The 16423-nt window shown below is 49.5% G+C and overlaps 4 protein-coding genes and 2 non-coding genes across 6 annotated transcripts, besides 4 other annotated features; 2 read left to right on the forward strand and 4 right to left on the reverse strand.

The window, feature by feature from the left end:
- The first annotated feature begins 1516 nt into the window (after positions 1-1516).
- Positions 1517-1536: a microsatellite.
- A 1167-nt stretch (positions 1537-2703) lies between these two features.
- On the reverse strand, positions 2704-5628 carry ACLA_086070 (COPII subunit SEC24; the record flags this gene model as incomplete). The annotated part of the gene is made up of 3 exons (XM_001268335.1): positions 2704-3279; positions 3386-5032; positions 5092-5628. 3 exons carry the CDS (start codon positions 5626-5628, stop codon positions 2704-2706), a joined length of 2760 nt encoding a protein of 919 aa, XP_001268336.1.
- Positions 3349-3380: a microsatellite.
- A 1682-nt stretch (positions 5629-7310) lies between the features above and the next one.
- On the forward strand, positions 7311-9385 carry ACLA_086080 (kinesin family protein; the record flags this gene model as incomplete). Its single annotated transcript, XM_001268336.1, has 3 exons — positions 7311-7557; positions 7621-8030; positions 8093-9385. The coding sequence occupies 3 exons, from the start codon at positions 7311-7313 to the stop codon at positions 9383-9385; spliced, it is 1950 nt and encodes a 649-aa protein (XP_001268337.1).
- Positions 9386-9966: 581 nt separating this feature from the next.
- ACLA_086090 lies at positions 9967-10051 on the reverse strand. Its single transcript has one exon. It is a non-coding gene; the product is annotated as a tRNA-Pro (tRNA).
- A 79-nt stretch (positions 10052-10130) lies between these two features.
- On the reverse strand, positions 10131-10217 carry ACLA_086100. The gene has a single exon. It is a non-coding gene; the product is annotated as a tRNA-Pro (tRNA).
- Positions 10218-10544: 327 nt separating this feature from the next.
- Positions 10545-12161, reverse strand: ACLA_086110 (AIM24 family protein; the record flags this gene model as incomplete). Its single annotated transcript, XM_001268337.1, has 7 exons — positions 10545-10874; positions 10937-11156; positions 11215-11333; positions 11389-11559; positions 11615-11686; positions 11764-11882; positions 11960-12161. 7 exons carry the CDS (start codon positions 12159-12161, stop codon positions 10545-10547), a joined length of 1233 nt encoding a protein of 410 aa, XP_001268338.1.
- A 950-nt stretch (positions 12162-13111) lies between these two features.
- Positions 13112-15648, forward strand: atm1 (ATP-binding cassette Fe/S cluster precursor transporter ATM1; the record flags this gene model as incomplete). The annotated part of the gene is made up of 7 exons (XM_001268338.1): positions 13112-13468; positions 13532-13591; positions 13653-13767; positions 13824-14092; positions 14152-15198; positions 15265-15481; positions 15536-15648. The coding sequence occupies 7 exons, from the start codon at positions 13112-13114 to the stop codon at positions 15646-15648; spliced, it is 2178 nt and encodes a 725-aa protein (XP_001268339.1).
- A 600-nt stretch (positions 15649-16248) lies between these two features.
- Positions 16249-16274: a microsatellite.
- Positions 16249-16275: a microsatellite.
- Positions 16276-16423: the final 148 nt, after the last annotated feature.

Here is a 16423-nt window from a genome sequence, read left to right on the forward strand (position 1 = left end):
TCACAGGCTCGAATTGAACCCGCGAAGCGCTTAGGGTGGATGGAATCGAGTGTCTAGAACATCTTTCGTCAGTGGTGGGCGAAAAGGGTAATCAACATCAAAATTGCAAATATGTGATCGAGGGTAAATGGTGAAGAAGCCGCATACCAAAGCGCAAAGAACTTGTCTTTGTGCTCAAGGAGCTGATACTCCACGCAGATCGTTGATAAGTGCTCCCTGTTGTTCTCACCTGAATGAGCTTATCTTGAATTCCTCTTTCTCGCGAAACCAACTGCTGGCTCGGATTGAAACCAGATTGCTTGCAGCAGGTATGGAAAGGTTGTCACGACAGGCAGTCAAACAGCTGACAGACGGCGAGAAAAGAGAGAGGGGGGAGGGGAAGAAGGAGGATGGACGATCATGGTGATGCGGAGGGGCTGGAGAAGAGCAATAGTAATAACCAACTAAACAGGGAGCGGAACAGCCAAAGTGGGGTGGGGCAGTGTTAGAGGTCGAGAGAGAGAGAAAAAAAAAAAAAAAAAAGGTGACAAGAGAAGATGAAGAGAGAGAAAACCAACCGTAGGAGAGCTGGATTTGCTTCGAGAAAAGGGTTTGTTTATTGTCTGAAAGCGAAGCAACTATATCGTCGAAGAGGACCAAATCCGATGATGTTGATGATCAACCGCAATCGCGGATCCAAAAAGAGCTCAGCGGAGGATGGATGGTTATCGATATGACAATCAGTTGGAATATGTCAAGGTCTGTAGGTAGTAGGTACTAGGTACTAGGTAGACTGGCAGCGCAGCTGGTCGAGTAATGGGACGGGGAGTCGAGAGTAACCAGTGAAGTTGATATCGAAATTATTATTGATGTTTATGAGCAAGCAACCAGGGTTCAGGGGGTGAAGAAAGAAGAATAAAGACTCAAATCTGGGAGCTGGTCGGGACCGAACCTTGGATCACACAGAAGAGGGGCCGCTGTGGATGTGATGGACTTGGGTCAGATTGCGAAACTGGACCATCACCATCACCAGAACCAGAGAGGAGGGTGATAGGTAGTTATGGAGTTATGGAATACGATGATGGCGGTTCGGGACTTCAGGCTCTTTTCAGCTTCAATTATTATATAGCAAAGAGTATTGGCCCATAAATGTGATCTGGTAGCATCTGGGTGGAAGACAAGATCAAAAGAAGTATACAAATCAGAGCACATCCAAGGCACCATCAATATATTAGAGCCTCCCGCAATCAACCTATATACAGTTCTCCTCAGTCCTCACAAGACTATCTAGATACAGTTGTGCACGGATATACCATCTGACATCCTGTCAGGACTCAGGAATTCTGAATTCCCCAGTCCTAAAATAAACCAGCAACCATCGGATAGTCTCAAACTGCGACACACTCACTAACCTGCCGCCAAAACAAACCGATCCGTCTGGGAATGTATCAGAATGCCATCTAGTCTCCCATCCTCCGTCTCAGCCAGAGTTTCAGTTCTCTCTCCATTTAGAACGGTAGTCCCTCAACAACCAAAACAGTCAGTCAGTCAGTCAGTATCTAGTATCTACTCCGTAGACACTGACACAAGAACCAGAATCCCAAGCCGCCACAGCGCCAATTTCCGTATCCTGAACACCATTCAATCACCCAACACCGCCCGGACCAAACCTGCTCGGCGACCACTGAACCAGTAACTAGACGGACACTTACCTACCAGACTTACTAGTCTACTACTGTCTAGTGTCTAGTCCAAACAATTGCCGCACTGACGGGATCTGGAGGACGTGCTCCAACCTCCACTACTTGGCTACTTGCACGGTGACCAGGACGGAAAAGAAACCCTTCCCCCCCAAAAAAAAAGAACTTTCACAGCACTAACTAACTGACCACTAACTCGGCCTTATCGCCCGCAAGCCGCAGTGATCACAGTCATCACAGGAGTTGGGATGGATTTGGACTGCTCGTACCAGTCAGCGTTGGAAACTGCCCAATGCCGGCCATACTAAGCTGTGATCGGAAGTCTACTTTGCATGATCGACCACAGAAAGACGCCAGGGCACACTGCAGCTGGTGATGAGCAGCAACAGACTGCAGCGCTAGTCCCAGATATTTCCAGCCTATGTCCTTATTGTCATGCTCAGTCGAGCTATATCTAGTTACTCCGTACGTACTAGAAAACTCCACATCTTCATTATCTACTCTTGTATTAGACCCTCTTCATGGCTGTCATATGCTCTGAGTAACAAGGGAAAAATCCAGAGCATGGCGGTAGGAGGCAGGTTAGCACGGAGGAATAGTAGAGAATAAAAGAGTTTCGTGGTTTTGATTCTGGATGCGTGATCGTTGCAAAACATGGCCCTCATCATACCCCCAAAATGACTATCAGATTGGCAGTACTGAGATAATGATACAGTACAGCAGAAAAGTAAGAGAAAAAAAAAAAGAAAAAAAAAGACCAACAGTCTAGCCCAAACGGAAGGTCAAAGTTAAGGCGTCGCTTGATTGGAAACAACAGAGAGAGAGAGAAAAAAAAAGGAAGAAAAGAAATAATCACTAGAATTCTTGATGGATCTGTCATATAATTTACCAAAAGCTTGTAGGGAGTATCATTACTGAACAACCTGTAGGCGTGTTCATAAGCGCGTCAGTCTCTTATGACCTCTTGCAGCATCTATATCAAAGATGGGGGATTTGGGGGAGAACCTCGAAGAAAAACGGGTCTTCAAACCTTTTCCCGCAGGGATCCCATCCATTGCACAAGACTGACACTCTGGTCGGCCCGGTCCTCCACCAGCATCGTCTGCGCCCACAGCCGGAGACCCGGCTCTCCATCCTCCTTGACCACGTACAGATGAGGCACCACAATGCTGCCAACACCCTTGGAGCGATGGTCACGGCTCTTCTCAATAACCGCACGCACACGTTGGTTGAAGTCATTGTCCAGCTCCGGAAGGTTCTGCTTGCCCACACGAAGTTGTGTCCGGTCAGCCAACCCGAAAACGTCAAGGAGAAGCTGCGGCACTGCGTCTCGTCCGACCCAGAGGAATTGTGTCTGCCCGTCATCGATCAGGTAAAGACCATATGGGACAATGCGTTCAGAAGACAGGTTCACGGGGGGAGGAAGGACGATCTCGCCCGTCTGCTCATCCGGCAATCCTGCATTGTCGGGCATGTCGTGGAGAGAATACATCTTTGGGTAAATGTATTGCATAAGAAGAGGAAGAGGGAGTGTGGAAAGCAAGCACAGCGCTGCCGAGCGCATGTCCGTGGGAATCTGGGCAGATTTCCGAAGGCCAAGCTACAAAGATCAAACTGTCAGCATACACAAGCAACAACGGTATCGGGGGTAAAGAAACACAGCAGGGAGAAAAAAAAAAGATAAGAGAAAAAAAAAAAAAACCTACATTCTTGATCAAAGCGAGGAAAAGGACTGGGAGTCCTCTCAAGTTGGCAGGGAACTGCAGGCCACCACCGCTTACGCTTCCTCCAGCAAGTTCTTTCCGATATGTCGACAAGAGCTCCACGGCCTTGGCTTGTAAGGCCTCCCTAGCGGGCTCCAATCCACTGCTAAGAGCTCTTTCAACAGCCTTGTGGCTGAAGTAAGTAGCGATCGCTTGTTGGTCCGCCGATGCATATACGTCAGCAAGGTTCTGGGTCGTGGGAAGAGCAAGGGTCAAGACTCGGATCCGTCTCTCGCCGTTGCATGTCGTGTGAAGGACTGCGGTCTGTAGGCAAACAACGGGCTTTGTAACCGTTTCATCAATAGCAACTTCAACAACATACGCTTGATCGCGAGGGAATGCTGGGAAAGCGCACAGGTCGGAGCTGCGGTTGAAGAAGTTACCGTAGAAGGTGTTCATGCGCAAACCAGTCGTGGCACGAACACGGAGAACGGCTTCAAGGCCGATCTCCGACGACAGGTATTCGGAGAATTCGCGAGCAAACTTGATCGCGTCCTCTGGCCGGGCAGCATTCCATCCAGGATAGAAGTATGTCTGACCGCCAGTGTATCGCGGGAGGTTGCTCAAGGATGCCACGTCCTGGTACTGGGAAGAGAAAAGGAACATGTCAACCGAAACCTGCGCCTTGGAGCACTCCACAGCAAAGCTCTTGTAGAAGCTGTTCGCCGTCTGCAAAAGACTGCTCTCCTTGCTAGTGCCCAGAACCTTCTTGTCCTCTCTCATGGTCAGCGCACCGTGACCGATGTTTGGCAACGAGGAGCTCAGGACAGTCATCTTTCCTCCGACGGGAGAAATCAGCTTGTAACCAGCCCGCAAAGCTGATCCCATGGCACACCCATTGTTCTGCGTGTTCTGGAACATCTCCTGTAACTTGTCGAGGAATGTCTCAATATTCTCGCGGCATTCGCTCAAAGTCACCAGCAGGTCGCCCGGGATAGGCAGGAAAGGCTCCTCCAGGTCACTGACAACGAGCATTCTTGGGTCAGAGTTCTCCGAACCATCCCTGGGAATGCTGAAGTAGTGAAGGCTCGAGTCAACCGCAATGAAACCGAGCCGGGTCCGGCGATCGGCGTTGGGGATACGGTCGAGGCTTTCCTTGATACACCGTGCACTCGTCGCTAGAAGGCCGTTTGTGACGGACGCGTAGCTCACGTCAATCAAGAAAAGGTATACAAGCGGCTGAGGAGGCCGGACCATGTACTCTTGAGGAGCAACGAATTCGACGACTGCATGGTTGAGATCAGGCCGCAAGGAGCGGTCCGCAGGCTTCTGCAGAGCAGAATCCCAATCAAACGCCTGGGGCACGTCGTTTGTGAGATTACACATGTTGCAACGCCAGCGATGTCCATGGTCCATGAAGGTCACGAATGGATTGATGTAGGATCGGCAGCGCCGGCAACGCGAGATGACCTGATCGGGGATCACTTGGATGGGATCCTCTGCATCATGGAGAGCCGCGTAGGGCTGAATAACAAGAGCGAAAGGCAACTTGGATTTCTTCAGGAGGGAGTGGGTCGTAGGCACGGCATTCAGGGTCGACCGAACGTATGTCGGAGGGCAGTTCGCTTGGGGAGATGGGTAGACGCTGGTCTAGAAGCACGGTATGATTAGCGCTGCCAGTACTACATTGGAACCGTTCTATCACTTACACCCGGCGGGAGAACGATCGGTGGAGGAGGGTAGTCAAGCTCTGCAACATTGAAAGGTTGCGTGAGAAGATCTGTAGGATAGAGCTGGTTGAGAGGGACAGGTCGGGGAGCCTGAGGGGTCACGGCGGCTTGCTGAGGCTGCGGTGGCATGAGATGCGGATCGGTCATACCCATCGCGCCAAACTGTTGTGTCATTTGGGCGACTCCTGGAGAAGCAGGGGTAGCGTATCCCGGCGCCGCGGCATTCATCTGATGCGGATCCGCGCCGTATACAGGTTGTTGATATCCCGCAGCTTGCGGCTGGGGTGGATAGACCCCATAGCTCCCACCCGCTGGAGGCTGACCTCCCAGGGCAGCATTGGCACCCGATCCGAATCCGAAAGCCTCCCCGGCGTATGCTCGTTTCTTCTTGCCTCCTGCGTGGCCTTGGTGGGCGGCACCGGCGACCACTCCGGGTTGTTGTTGGGTAGGGGAGCCATAATCGCCAGGTTGGCCGTACCCTTCTTGGGGAGGGTAACCCCCTTGAGGTGCTGCCATGAGAACGTAATGTGACTGTTCTGGTATCTGGCTAAACTATCTTTTATTTGCGCAAGCTCCTCCGATCAGATTGCAGGTAGTATTCGCTAACGATGGATGCGCAAATCTGTCCCAGATTCATCATCGCATCAGTCAACAGTCGTGTTGGGTAAGGAGGGGCCCGGATGTTGGACCGGGGAAAATGCGCGTACTCACGACTAGATGATACTCCTTTCAAATGCACATTCAAACGAGAAGCGATGTCTGATACCACAGGCAGTTGCCGCACACGGATTCAGTAGACGTGTCCTGGCGGAAGCTGGGGTAGCTGTAGGTAGTGGAGGTTCCTTCGAAATGGATGGTGTACGGTGGCCTTTGCGGTGGCTATCCCCCTTGGGCCAATCAGGCCCTGCAAACCTAACCGAAGTTCACAGTAGAGCGATGTTCAACCATCACAATAACTGATGGTCTCTGGGACTTTGATTAATTCAATAGATTACAGCTTCGCTAGGCTCTAGTAGTATTCCAAAATTTAAAAATTCAAGTGCTTGTATACGCTTAATGCCTCTTTAGCTTGGTTGTGTTGCTGACCAAAACCATACACCGTGTCTCTCCATGGGGTAGCAAGCGATGATCTCATAAATCTGCAAACCGATGGTACGGAACTTCAGAGAATAAAGCTATCAACACTATGGCATATTTATCAAGAGTGGATAGTCTAACATCTGTAAGTCCACCTTGATCTGTACATTTATCAAGCGCTGTTCAAATGATCATATCAGTTGCATCTGTTCATGAAGATGCTAAGTCGTCCAAGATATATCATAGTAGCATATCTCACAACTCCACCACATATCATTCTTGCATGTTATATCAGGCCCAACCAAACAGGTCCTCAGACCAATAGATAGACCGGGAGTAATGAGTAGAGGGTGAGATGAGCGAAATCCATAATTCGTCTCTGCAACTAAAAGCAAACCAACATCAGCGATAGATGCTTGGAAGCCGTGTATCAGTGTATCAGTAGTACTTAGATATGAGCAAGCTTGGTGTCTGAGCAGATCCTAAAGATATTTGATCTACTCCATATATCAGATACAAGTTTGATGAGAAAGCTGAGGTATGATTTGGTCCTGGCAGAATGATGCTTGGTGGATGATGATACTAGAAGGGCTGCTGAGGATAGAGTATAAGGGGTTGCCGTGCCAACAACACCTTGACCGCTAACAAGCACCAACTCGTCCCATCCCTGTCTATCTGAGGAGAGCTCTTTTCTGACGGCTCCTTGACTGTGATCGATCTCAAGTCTACTAACCAAAGTCTAGGTGTCTTTCATCATTATTTTACTGGCCCATATTCATTGTCTTGCGGCAGTGGTCTCTATTAGTATTGCTGCTTAACTTAGCCAAGGCCTGCCTCCATTATCAATCGAGTGTGCGACACATCTTCGCCTTATCTTTGCCTTGCGTCCTACGTACCTTACCTACCTGTGCAGCCTTGATCCGAAGCCCCGTTGCTATGCAGCATCTATGAGACCTTGGATACACTGAATTGTTGATTCAGAAGCGGAACAACGGACACGGCCGTATCACAATCGCGAATCATAGTCAACAAAGTCCCCTGTCACACAACACCAACGAAAGACGCAACGGTCCACATTCTGGGGTTAGAGCGTTCGACACAACAATTTTCCGACCAGCAATATGAGTGTCAGAGTTGTGGCACGTGTAAGGCCACTCTTGAAATCCGAGCGTGAGCAAGATGTAATTCTTCGCACTGGTCCGTTAAACAACACTCTACCGTCCGTTGCCGAAAAGAAGAGCTCTCAGGGCGACCGGGAAAGCCTTGTGAGGATACCGAACCCGAAGAATGAGAATGAAGAATATTCGTTCCAGTTCAACGCTGTCTATGATGCGGACGCATCGCAGCAAGATCTGTTCAATACAGAAGGTTCGAACCGCACTTCGCTATGACATCTGGCTGGTCCCGATATACTGATACTTGCGCCCTCAGTTGCTCCTACGGTCAAACATCTCTTCAACGGTCTTGATGTCACAATATTTGCATACGGAGTCACAGGAACGGGGAAAACACACACCATGCGAGGCGGTAAAAGTCTGGCTGAAAGAGGTGTTATTCCCCGTCTGTTGAGTAGCATCTATAGGCGCAGCCGGAAGATGGAGAAGGACAGTGAGGGGGAAACGACGGTCAAGGTTTCCCTGAGTTATCATGAGATCTATAATGACAAGGTCTTCGATCTATTCGAACCCCCGGAGAAAAGGACCCTAGCGGGGCTGCCTCTTCGGGATAATGGCGGGAAGACTGTAGTTGTAGGCCTGACGGAGAAGCCATGCACCACCCTTAAGGAGTTTGAGACATTGTATGACCACGCAAACGTGAACAGATCTACATCAGCAACCAAGGTCAGTCGATGTTGCTCTGAAAATCCATGACCCCCAAGGATCAGGACTAACAATACTCACAGCTTAACGCTCACTCATCCCGGTCCCACGCCATTCTTTGTGTGAAGGTCACGATCAGTTCTGGCGATAAGACACGCATAAGCACAGCATCTGCCATTGACCTGGCTGGGTCAGAAGATAATCGCAGAACAGAAAACGACAAAGAGCGTATGGTCGAATCAGCCAGCATCAACAAAAGCCTTTTTGTCCTTGCACAATGCGTCGAAGCAATCAGCAAGAAACATCAGCGAATCCCTTACCGCGAGTCAAAGATGACTAGAATCCTATCGTTGGGCCAAAATAATGGATTGACGGTCATGATCCTGAACCTTGCGCCTATCAAGTCCTATCATTTGGACACAATCAGTTCTCTGAATTTTGCGAACCGCACAAAGAAAATCGAAGTCCGCGAGGTGGAGAACGAGCCTATCTTCAGAGGTCCACCGAGACCTACAGCAAGGCCTTCAGTGACTGGTGTCCCACGACAGCCCCTTCGGCCATTAACAGCTTCCGTGAATGTGAATTTGGCAGCAGCAGCTAATAAGGATGCATCCAAACCCGGTGATGGCAAGCCGGCCAAAGCATTCCACGTATACTCGGACAAGACGAATCCCAGAAATTCGGCTCAATTCAAGAAGATTGAAGGGCCGAAGAGATCTTCTTTGAGCTCCGATCTTCCCACTACAAATTCCATTCGAGCTGCGAAGACTACCCGCCCCCTGCAGCCATCTAGGAGACAAGAAGATATATCTCCAGCTATGATTGAGGAGATGGTGGAAAAGAAAGTCGAGGAGATTCTTGCTGCAAGGGCTGTTAGTGAGCAATCACGGCAAACGCAGGCTCGCGAATTGAATGAACAGTTACAGCGGCGTTTGGAGATTTTGGAGCAGCGCATCGAGGGAACTGACGACGCAAGAGCCGAAGGGCTGTCATATCTGCTCTTGGGCAAGCAGCATCAGGCTCGAGGAGAGGACTCCGCTGCTCTGAAGATGTATCAACTGGCACTCCCTTTCTTCCCCAACAACGAAAAGCTTGCAAGCAAGATTGCCACTCTGAAAGAGCGCATCCAGAGCAAGACCCTGAAGCAAGACAAAGCCGAGCTCACCGGTCATGTGCTTCCGGTGTCTGAAAAGGGACTTGGAAGCATTCTGTCGATAAGAAAACATCCCGCGAGAGCAGGAACCAAGCGCCAAGCTGAGGACTCCGATGAAGATTATGATGTAACGGAAGAGAGCTACGAACAATTCAGCGATGACTATCTCCCTGGCAGCTACCGGTCAACACGTCTCAAGCGTACCAGAACCAGGTGCAAGTGAAGGGAGATTCAATTTGGATAAAGAAACATTCTCTATCCGAGTAAATACATACCCGTTCGATGAACCGGATATACCGCCGATTGAACTCGATCATCAGCACTGATATCCTTGCTGGCGGAGGCGAGGCGCTCTCCCCTTTAGACCATTGATTAGTCTCTATCAGGGACGAGCATCACGATGCAGAAGAGGTTCAAAGCGGGCTCTTGATCCTTGAAAGCGTAGCTTACTCAAAAAGAAGAGAATCCGGCTATGCGACGGCAGTTGCAGCTTCCGGAGTGGAACAGAACATATTTACTTAGTCAATATCGAAACCGTTAAGACTTGGCCTATTTGAATCGAGATGATATGCATTGCAAGTTCAATGCAAATAACGACTCATATCCTTCCTGTCGATCAAACTTGCTAGGCTGGCACACAGCTTGGTAGAACTACGTTGAACACTGTTACAAATAGCTCCTAGAATCATCTAGCAAGAATATCCTTTCAAGGAGGAATGTAATAAAATCATCATGGGAAATGCACTGAAGACAAAGTATATTCGAAAAACCAGTGAACAAGTAAAAATTAAAAAAAAGGAATAGGGCCTGAGCCGCGATTCGAACGCGGGTCTCATCGAGACTAAGTGTAGAACCCGAACGATGAATCGTACCCCTGGACCACTCAGGCATTTCTTGTTATTGGTCCTCATTCCAAATTTTATAATACACCATAATTTTGTCGAGCGTTAGGTAAAAAGGTTATCGAAGGCCTGAGCCGCGATTCGAACGCGGGTCTCGTCGAGGCCAGATTTTATAAACCCGAACGACGAATCGTACCCCTGGACCACTCAGGCGACAGTGGGTCTTGACTTCGAGATGATGTCTATCAGGATATATGATTGGGATGTTGTTCGAGTGATGGATACCTTCCACCATTGTTACCATGGGTGCTGGGGGAGGTGGAGACATGCTAGTGCTACTACTTGGATTCTGAATAATGATGGTGATTGAAGTTCAGCAATCTTTGTTCGATACTAAGTGAAACCTCTGCTAGGATTGACAAAGAGGACCATCGTGTGTCCCAAACACAATTTATTCTATGGTACATTGAACCTGCAATATGATAATCCCAGAAGTAAATCGCCCTCCCGATTCTGATTCTATGCACGTGGTAAGACACCTCAGTTCTTCCGGTTGACTTTTTCAAATATCACCTCCCCTTCTTTCGTGAGGATGGCGATGCTCTGGCTCACACCCCTGAGCTCATTCTCCAACTCTTCGACTGTTCGACCGGAGCCCGGTTCTGTCTTAATGACCTCCTCGAGGCTCTCTCTGTATTGCTCCTCGGGTGACTTTGGCTTGTTATCTCCGGCAGACTTTGTAGGGTCAAAGGTTAGTCCTCTTGGTGTATCCGCAATTTCGTTGATCTCACGAGTGGACATGATATCATTGATGCGGGGTCCGCGGGTTTGTAGAAGAATCTTCGTAGGGCCATCGAATTGAAGGAATAGCTAATCATCATACCAAGTTAGTCTATGCATGGCAACAGTAGGAAATGGACATGAATTCATACCCTATCTCCCCAGATGGTCATTCGGGACCATGTGCGAAGTTTGTGTAGTACGTTCATGGTTGTCTTCCATGTATTCGAGTCGGACATGGCGCGGATGAATTGCGAATTCTGGAACAACTTTGGTAGGCTCTTGAGGCCTGGCACCTGAAATTTCAAGGATGTTGACTTAAAACGGTAAGGGCGCGGAGGGTTAGATGTTATGGTGTAGGCCACGACATTGCTGCTGTTAGTTAGTAATATGGACCTTGAAGAAGTTTAAACAGTGAGGGCAAACATACCTAGGGTGTACGATATATTGTTCACCAGCCTTCAGCTCAACCGAGTACAATTGACCGGAACCAACCAGAGCCAGCAGCCCTCGCCCAGTCACCTCCGAGCTACCCCAGTGAGTCAAGCTCTACACCCATCAGCTCAGTTCTTCTATACTCAAGACCCGAAATTCCACGACGTACCAAGTGTGTATTGATTCTGGGCTGGACACGAAGAGAACGTCCGGTCCAGGCGAGCAATGCCCGTCGCTGCGCAACCATCCAATCCACAGAGCCATCGAGACGAACGACCGAGAAAGAGGTGACAGGCGAACGAACGGAGACCAGCGCAGTTACTGGGCTTGCCGAGGACACCTACACCGAAGGTTAATATTTTTCGTTAGACCGGGGTATTTGCGCAAGTTCGGACCTTCTGGTAGAGGAACGGTATACCAACGGCGGCTCTCCGGAAAGGTTCTAGTACGCTCAGTGTCGAAATCACCTGCAAGGTCGAAGATAGACATGGGTTAATAGGACGATCTTCAGGGAATTGCGCGGGAACTCGGAGCCCTTTCATACGTTATCTGCCTTCCCACTCAACCCCACCAGCGTCCCCCGTCGAGTGTAAAGGTTCTGTGAAGCGGAAAGCGAAACCGAGAGCAAAGAGTAAGGTGCGCCAATGACATCGAATCGTGCATCTTTGTAGATTGCAGTTAGCAAGGGTTTCCCGTGTCAAAACGACCTGGAATTTCAGATCTGATGTATGTAGACATACCTGCTGACTCCGCGGAGCTCGGCGTGTCCACGATGGAGGTATTATCTCCATTGATTGTACCCGGGCGATCTGATGGCGCAGCACGGATCTGAACGCATCTCGTCTGCCATCCGCGATGCAGCCGAATACCCTGTCGCGCCCGTGTCGGAACGAGGCGGGCGGAGGCTAAGGTCCGCACACCTCCTCTGAGGGATTGACTCATGCTTGTGCCTGGAACAAATTTGTGACTAGAAGCACAGAGGAACGAGGCGCAGAGTCCAGGATACCGACAGCAATGGACGCTCCTCGAATGCCCGGATTTCAGGATTCCTAATCGGGTAAAGCGTCTGCTCGAAATTCAACACCGCCTTGGCCGTTATGCTTGGATGGGCATTCAATCCCGGACTTCAAGATCCTGGAGATCGATAATCGAATTTGGAAGACTTGATAGATCACAAGATCAGCTCTAAAGCCTTGTTGCAGATTCGCGAAGGGATGGTATCGTGTCTCATGGCTGAGAATCGACATTTGCTTTGCGTAGCACCCTGTGATGTCACAGGCAGATGTTTTTCCGGATACATGAGTACCTCTGGTGTAGGTCGATATATACAGAGGCTTGGGCAATAGAACTTGTCTTTCTTTGGATCATTGGGCTGAAGATATCCTAATATGTATTGATATAAGAACTTTACATTATGCTTTATGTGTTACATGTTGGACCGAAGAATGAGTGCAAAAGCTGATCAGAGCTGCATATCAACAAAAAAAAACATGATGGAGGACTGTATTTTATGGGTTCGGTCCATACGTAATTACCGGAAGCAAGCCGCGAATTGGCGATTGCGACAGAACAATGCGTCTTGATGCTATTTCTACCATTGCATGCTTTCTTTCATTAATCACCCCGAAATACCTCTTGTCACCTTGTCGCCGGCGTGTCAACAAGTTCTTGACTTGAGTCGGAAAGAGTCACCATCTCATGCGGAGAGAGTAACTCCATCTGGGAATACCTCACGAGCCAGCGCAGATTGTCCCCGCCGACCTCAAGCTCCGAACCCGGCGGTTTGGATAGCGAGCCAAATCCCGCATCACAAAACCCACGATGATACTGATCCGCTGAAAGATCCTACGACAATACACTCTGGTCGCTGAGGGAAGTCTATATCGGCCACCATGCTGCCCAGGGCAGCTCGAGCGCCATGCCTGCGCTCTCCCCTGCGCTTTGCCCGCAGTGGTCCCGCCATTGCTCGCTCAGCATCCCCGACGACCGTGTGCTATGCGACACAACTCCGAGTCTTTACTTCCTCCGAGGGACCTTCGAGGCGACAGGTTTCCGAGGACCCTGCATCGAAAGTGAAACCTTCGAGTTTGAATGCCACCCCGACGTCAGCCAGTGTGGTTCCGAAAATTACACCAAATGCTACGGCGGCGAAGAATAACCTACTCAACGAGACGACTGTTGGGAATAAGGAGCAGAGGAAGGCAGATTGGGCCATCATCAAAGAAATGGCCAAGTATCTCTGGCCAAAGGTAAGGCCGAACGAGGCCTTGATATTTTGGGGAATCCGCTGGTATTGATTGGGCTTCATGCAGAATGACTGGGGAACCAAGCTTCGTGTCGGAACTGCCCTATCGTTGTTGGTTGGGGCCAAAGTAAGTGCTTCCTCGAAAATAAGCTGGAGGTATGTTGAGGCTTACAATTATATGTGCCCAGATTTTGAATGTGGAGGTTCCTTTCTATTTCAAGAACATCGTCGATTCGATGAATGTCGATTTCGCGACTGTTGGCGGCACTGCATATACCGTAGCAGGCTCGATGATTATTGCTTGTAAGTAGATGCTCAGCTGGGATACTACTGCTGTTGCTGACCCCATATCCCCTCAGATGGTGCTACTAGGATCGGGGCTACGCTCTTCCAAGAACTTCGCAATGCGGTCTTCGCGAGTGTCGCTCAGAAAGCGATTCGCAGGGTAGCGCGAAATGTGTTTGAGCATCTGCTACGGCTGGATCTCAACTTTCACCTTTCCCGCCAGACCGGCGGGCTGACACGGGCAATTGACCGTGGAACCAAAGGTATCAGCTTCTTGCTGACATCGATGGTGTTCCATGTCGTGCCTACCGCTCTGGAGATTTCGCTCGTTTGCGGCATTTTGGTGAGTTGCGAACAACCAGTCTGATATGTCCTGAGTGTATATTGACCGACACGTGCTAGACGTACCAATATGGATTCAAATTTGCTGCGATCACTGCAGTGACCATGGTCGCCTATACTGCTTTCACAATTACGACTACCGCTTGGCGAACAAAGTTTCGAAAGCAGGCCAATGCAGCAGATAATCGCGGAGCTACCGTGGCTGTGGATTCTCTGATCAACTATGAAGCCGTCAAATACTTTAACAATGAAAAATATCAAGTGGCGCGGTATGACAAAGCACTGAAGACATACGAGGATGCCTCAATTAAGGTCACCACCTCTCTTGCGTTCTTGAACTCCGGCCAGAACATGATTTTCTCAAGTGCGTTGGCTGCGATGATGTACCTTGCCGCTGATGGGGTTGCAACTGGATCATTGACGGTAGGAGACCTGGTCATGGTTAACCAGCTTGTCTTCCAGCTTTCCGTTCCCCTTAATTTCCTCGGATCGGTGTATCGAGAACTGCGCCAGTCTTTGTTGGATATGGAGACGTTGTTCAATTTGCAGAAGGTCAATGTTACCATCAAGGAGAAGCCCGATGCAAAGCCACTTCGGCTTCCCAGAGGAGGCGAGATCAAGTTTGAGAACGTTACCTTCGGCTACCATCCGGACCGTCCCATCCTCAAGAACGCTAGTTTCACCATTCCTGCTGGCCAGAAATTTGCTATCGTTGGACCCAGCGGATGTGGCAAGTCCACCATCCTGAGACTGCTCTTCCGCTTTTATGACGTACAAGAGGGCCGGATCTTGATTGATGGTCAAGATGTGCGCGACGTGACACTTGAAAGCTTGCGGAAGGCGATTGGAGTCGTGCCACAGGATACCCCGTTGTTCAATGATACCATTGCACATAACATCCGCTATGGAAGAATTGATGCAACCGACGAGGAAGTGCACAAAGCTGCGCAACGAGCACACATTGATGAACTGATTCGAAAGTTACCGGAGGGTTATGACACTGCGGTAGGAGAACGAGGTATGATGATCTCCGGGGGCGAGAAACAGCGGCTGGCTATCTCTCGCCTGATTTTGAAGGACCCGGAACTTCTCTTCTTTGACGAAGCGGTATGTATCGATCGATCAATCTGTACTATTGAAGGTCTATAAACAATCTAATGGTTATTACTATAGACCTCGGCCCTCGACACCTATACGGAACACGCGTTGTTGCAGAACATCAACAGCATCCTGAAGGACAAAAAACGCACCAGCGTTTTTGTGGCCCATCGACTGCGAACGATCTATGACAGCGATCAGATCCTTGTTCTGAAGGATGGACGCGTGGCAGAGACGGGATCCCACCGCGAACTTCTGGAGCTGGGCGGCATCTATTCGGAGCTCTGGAATGGTAAGAGCGTTCCTGATTATATATTTGAAACTGAGCGGAAGACAACGCTAACAGACTGTACAGCCCAGGAAATGTCTCTTGCACACGAGCCGGAGGTTGAGCGAGACGCCGAGCTTGATGAAGTGGAACCAGAGGAGAGAGATATGCCACCTGGGCCAAGATCGTAGTAAGGTTTAGTCTATTACGGAGTGGTTAGTGGACTGGTTACTAGTTGCGACAGGATCCAAGCCCTTGGATAAGGGCCACAATGCCACATGGCATGTATACTCCGTACTTTTGGTTAAAGCCGAAGGGATCATTGGAATGTATAGATTCGTTACGCCATTCACGAGCTTCTCTATATCTTCAAGAATTATCAGCCACAAAGATAGAAGAAGAAGAATGATGATTGATGATTGATGATTGAACATAAATAAATAGCACTTCTAGTAGCCAGACAGGAGTCGAAGAAGTTGGTCTGGAAGACATGGGAAGAGCCTTACTACGCACACAGTAGGCAGGTTCTCGGGGTCGCATTGAGCTAAACCCAGCTGGGAAAGCATCCGGAGAGACTGGAACGGAAAACCGTGCTTAGTCAGTTAGCGATGAGAGGCAGACCCCTGGCTAGACCCGAACTGGACTAGCCTCGCGTTATTTTTCCCTCCGATCATGTCCAGTTTCCCAATCACGGGACTCCCAGACTAGCCCCATCCAGCGGGACTTGGAGTCTGGACTCTCGACTCTCGAGTCTGGACAAATAGCAAGAATAGATTCACTCACCAGTCCCCATTATTATTATTATTATTATTATTATTCACCATCCGGAGCACAGTCGTCGTCACTTGTCAGTCGTCAGTCAGTCAGGATGGAGCAGTGAGGACTCAGCGGCAAGTCGGCCCTCTAATGAGTAATGACGATCTAGAAGTGCCAGAAGGATGAACTAGTCCGGTCGACCAGGCAGTC

This window comes from Aspergillus clavatus, genomic scaffold (assembly GCF_000002715.2).
Source record: "Aspergillus clavatus NRRL 1 1099423829806 genomic scaffold, whole genome shotgun sequence".
Classification (NCBI taxonomy): domain Eukaryota; kingdom Fungi; phylum Ascomycota; class Eurotiomycetes; order Eurotiales; family Aspergillaceae; genus Aspergillus; species Aspergillus clavatus.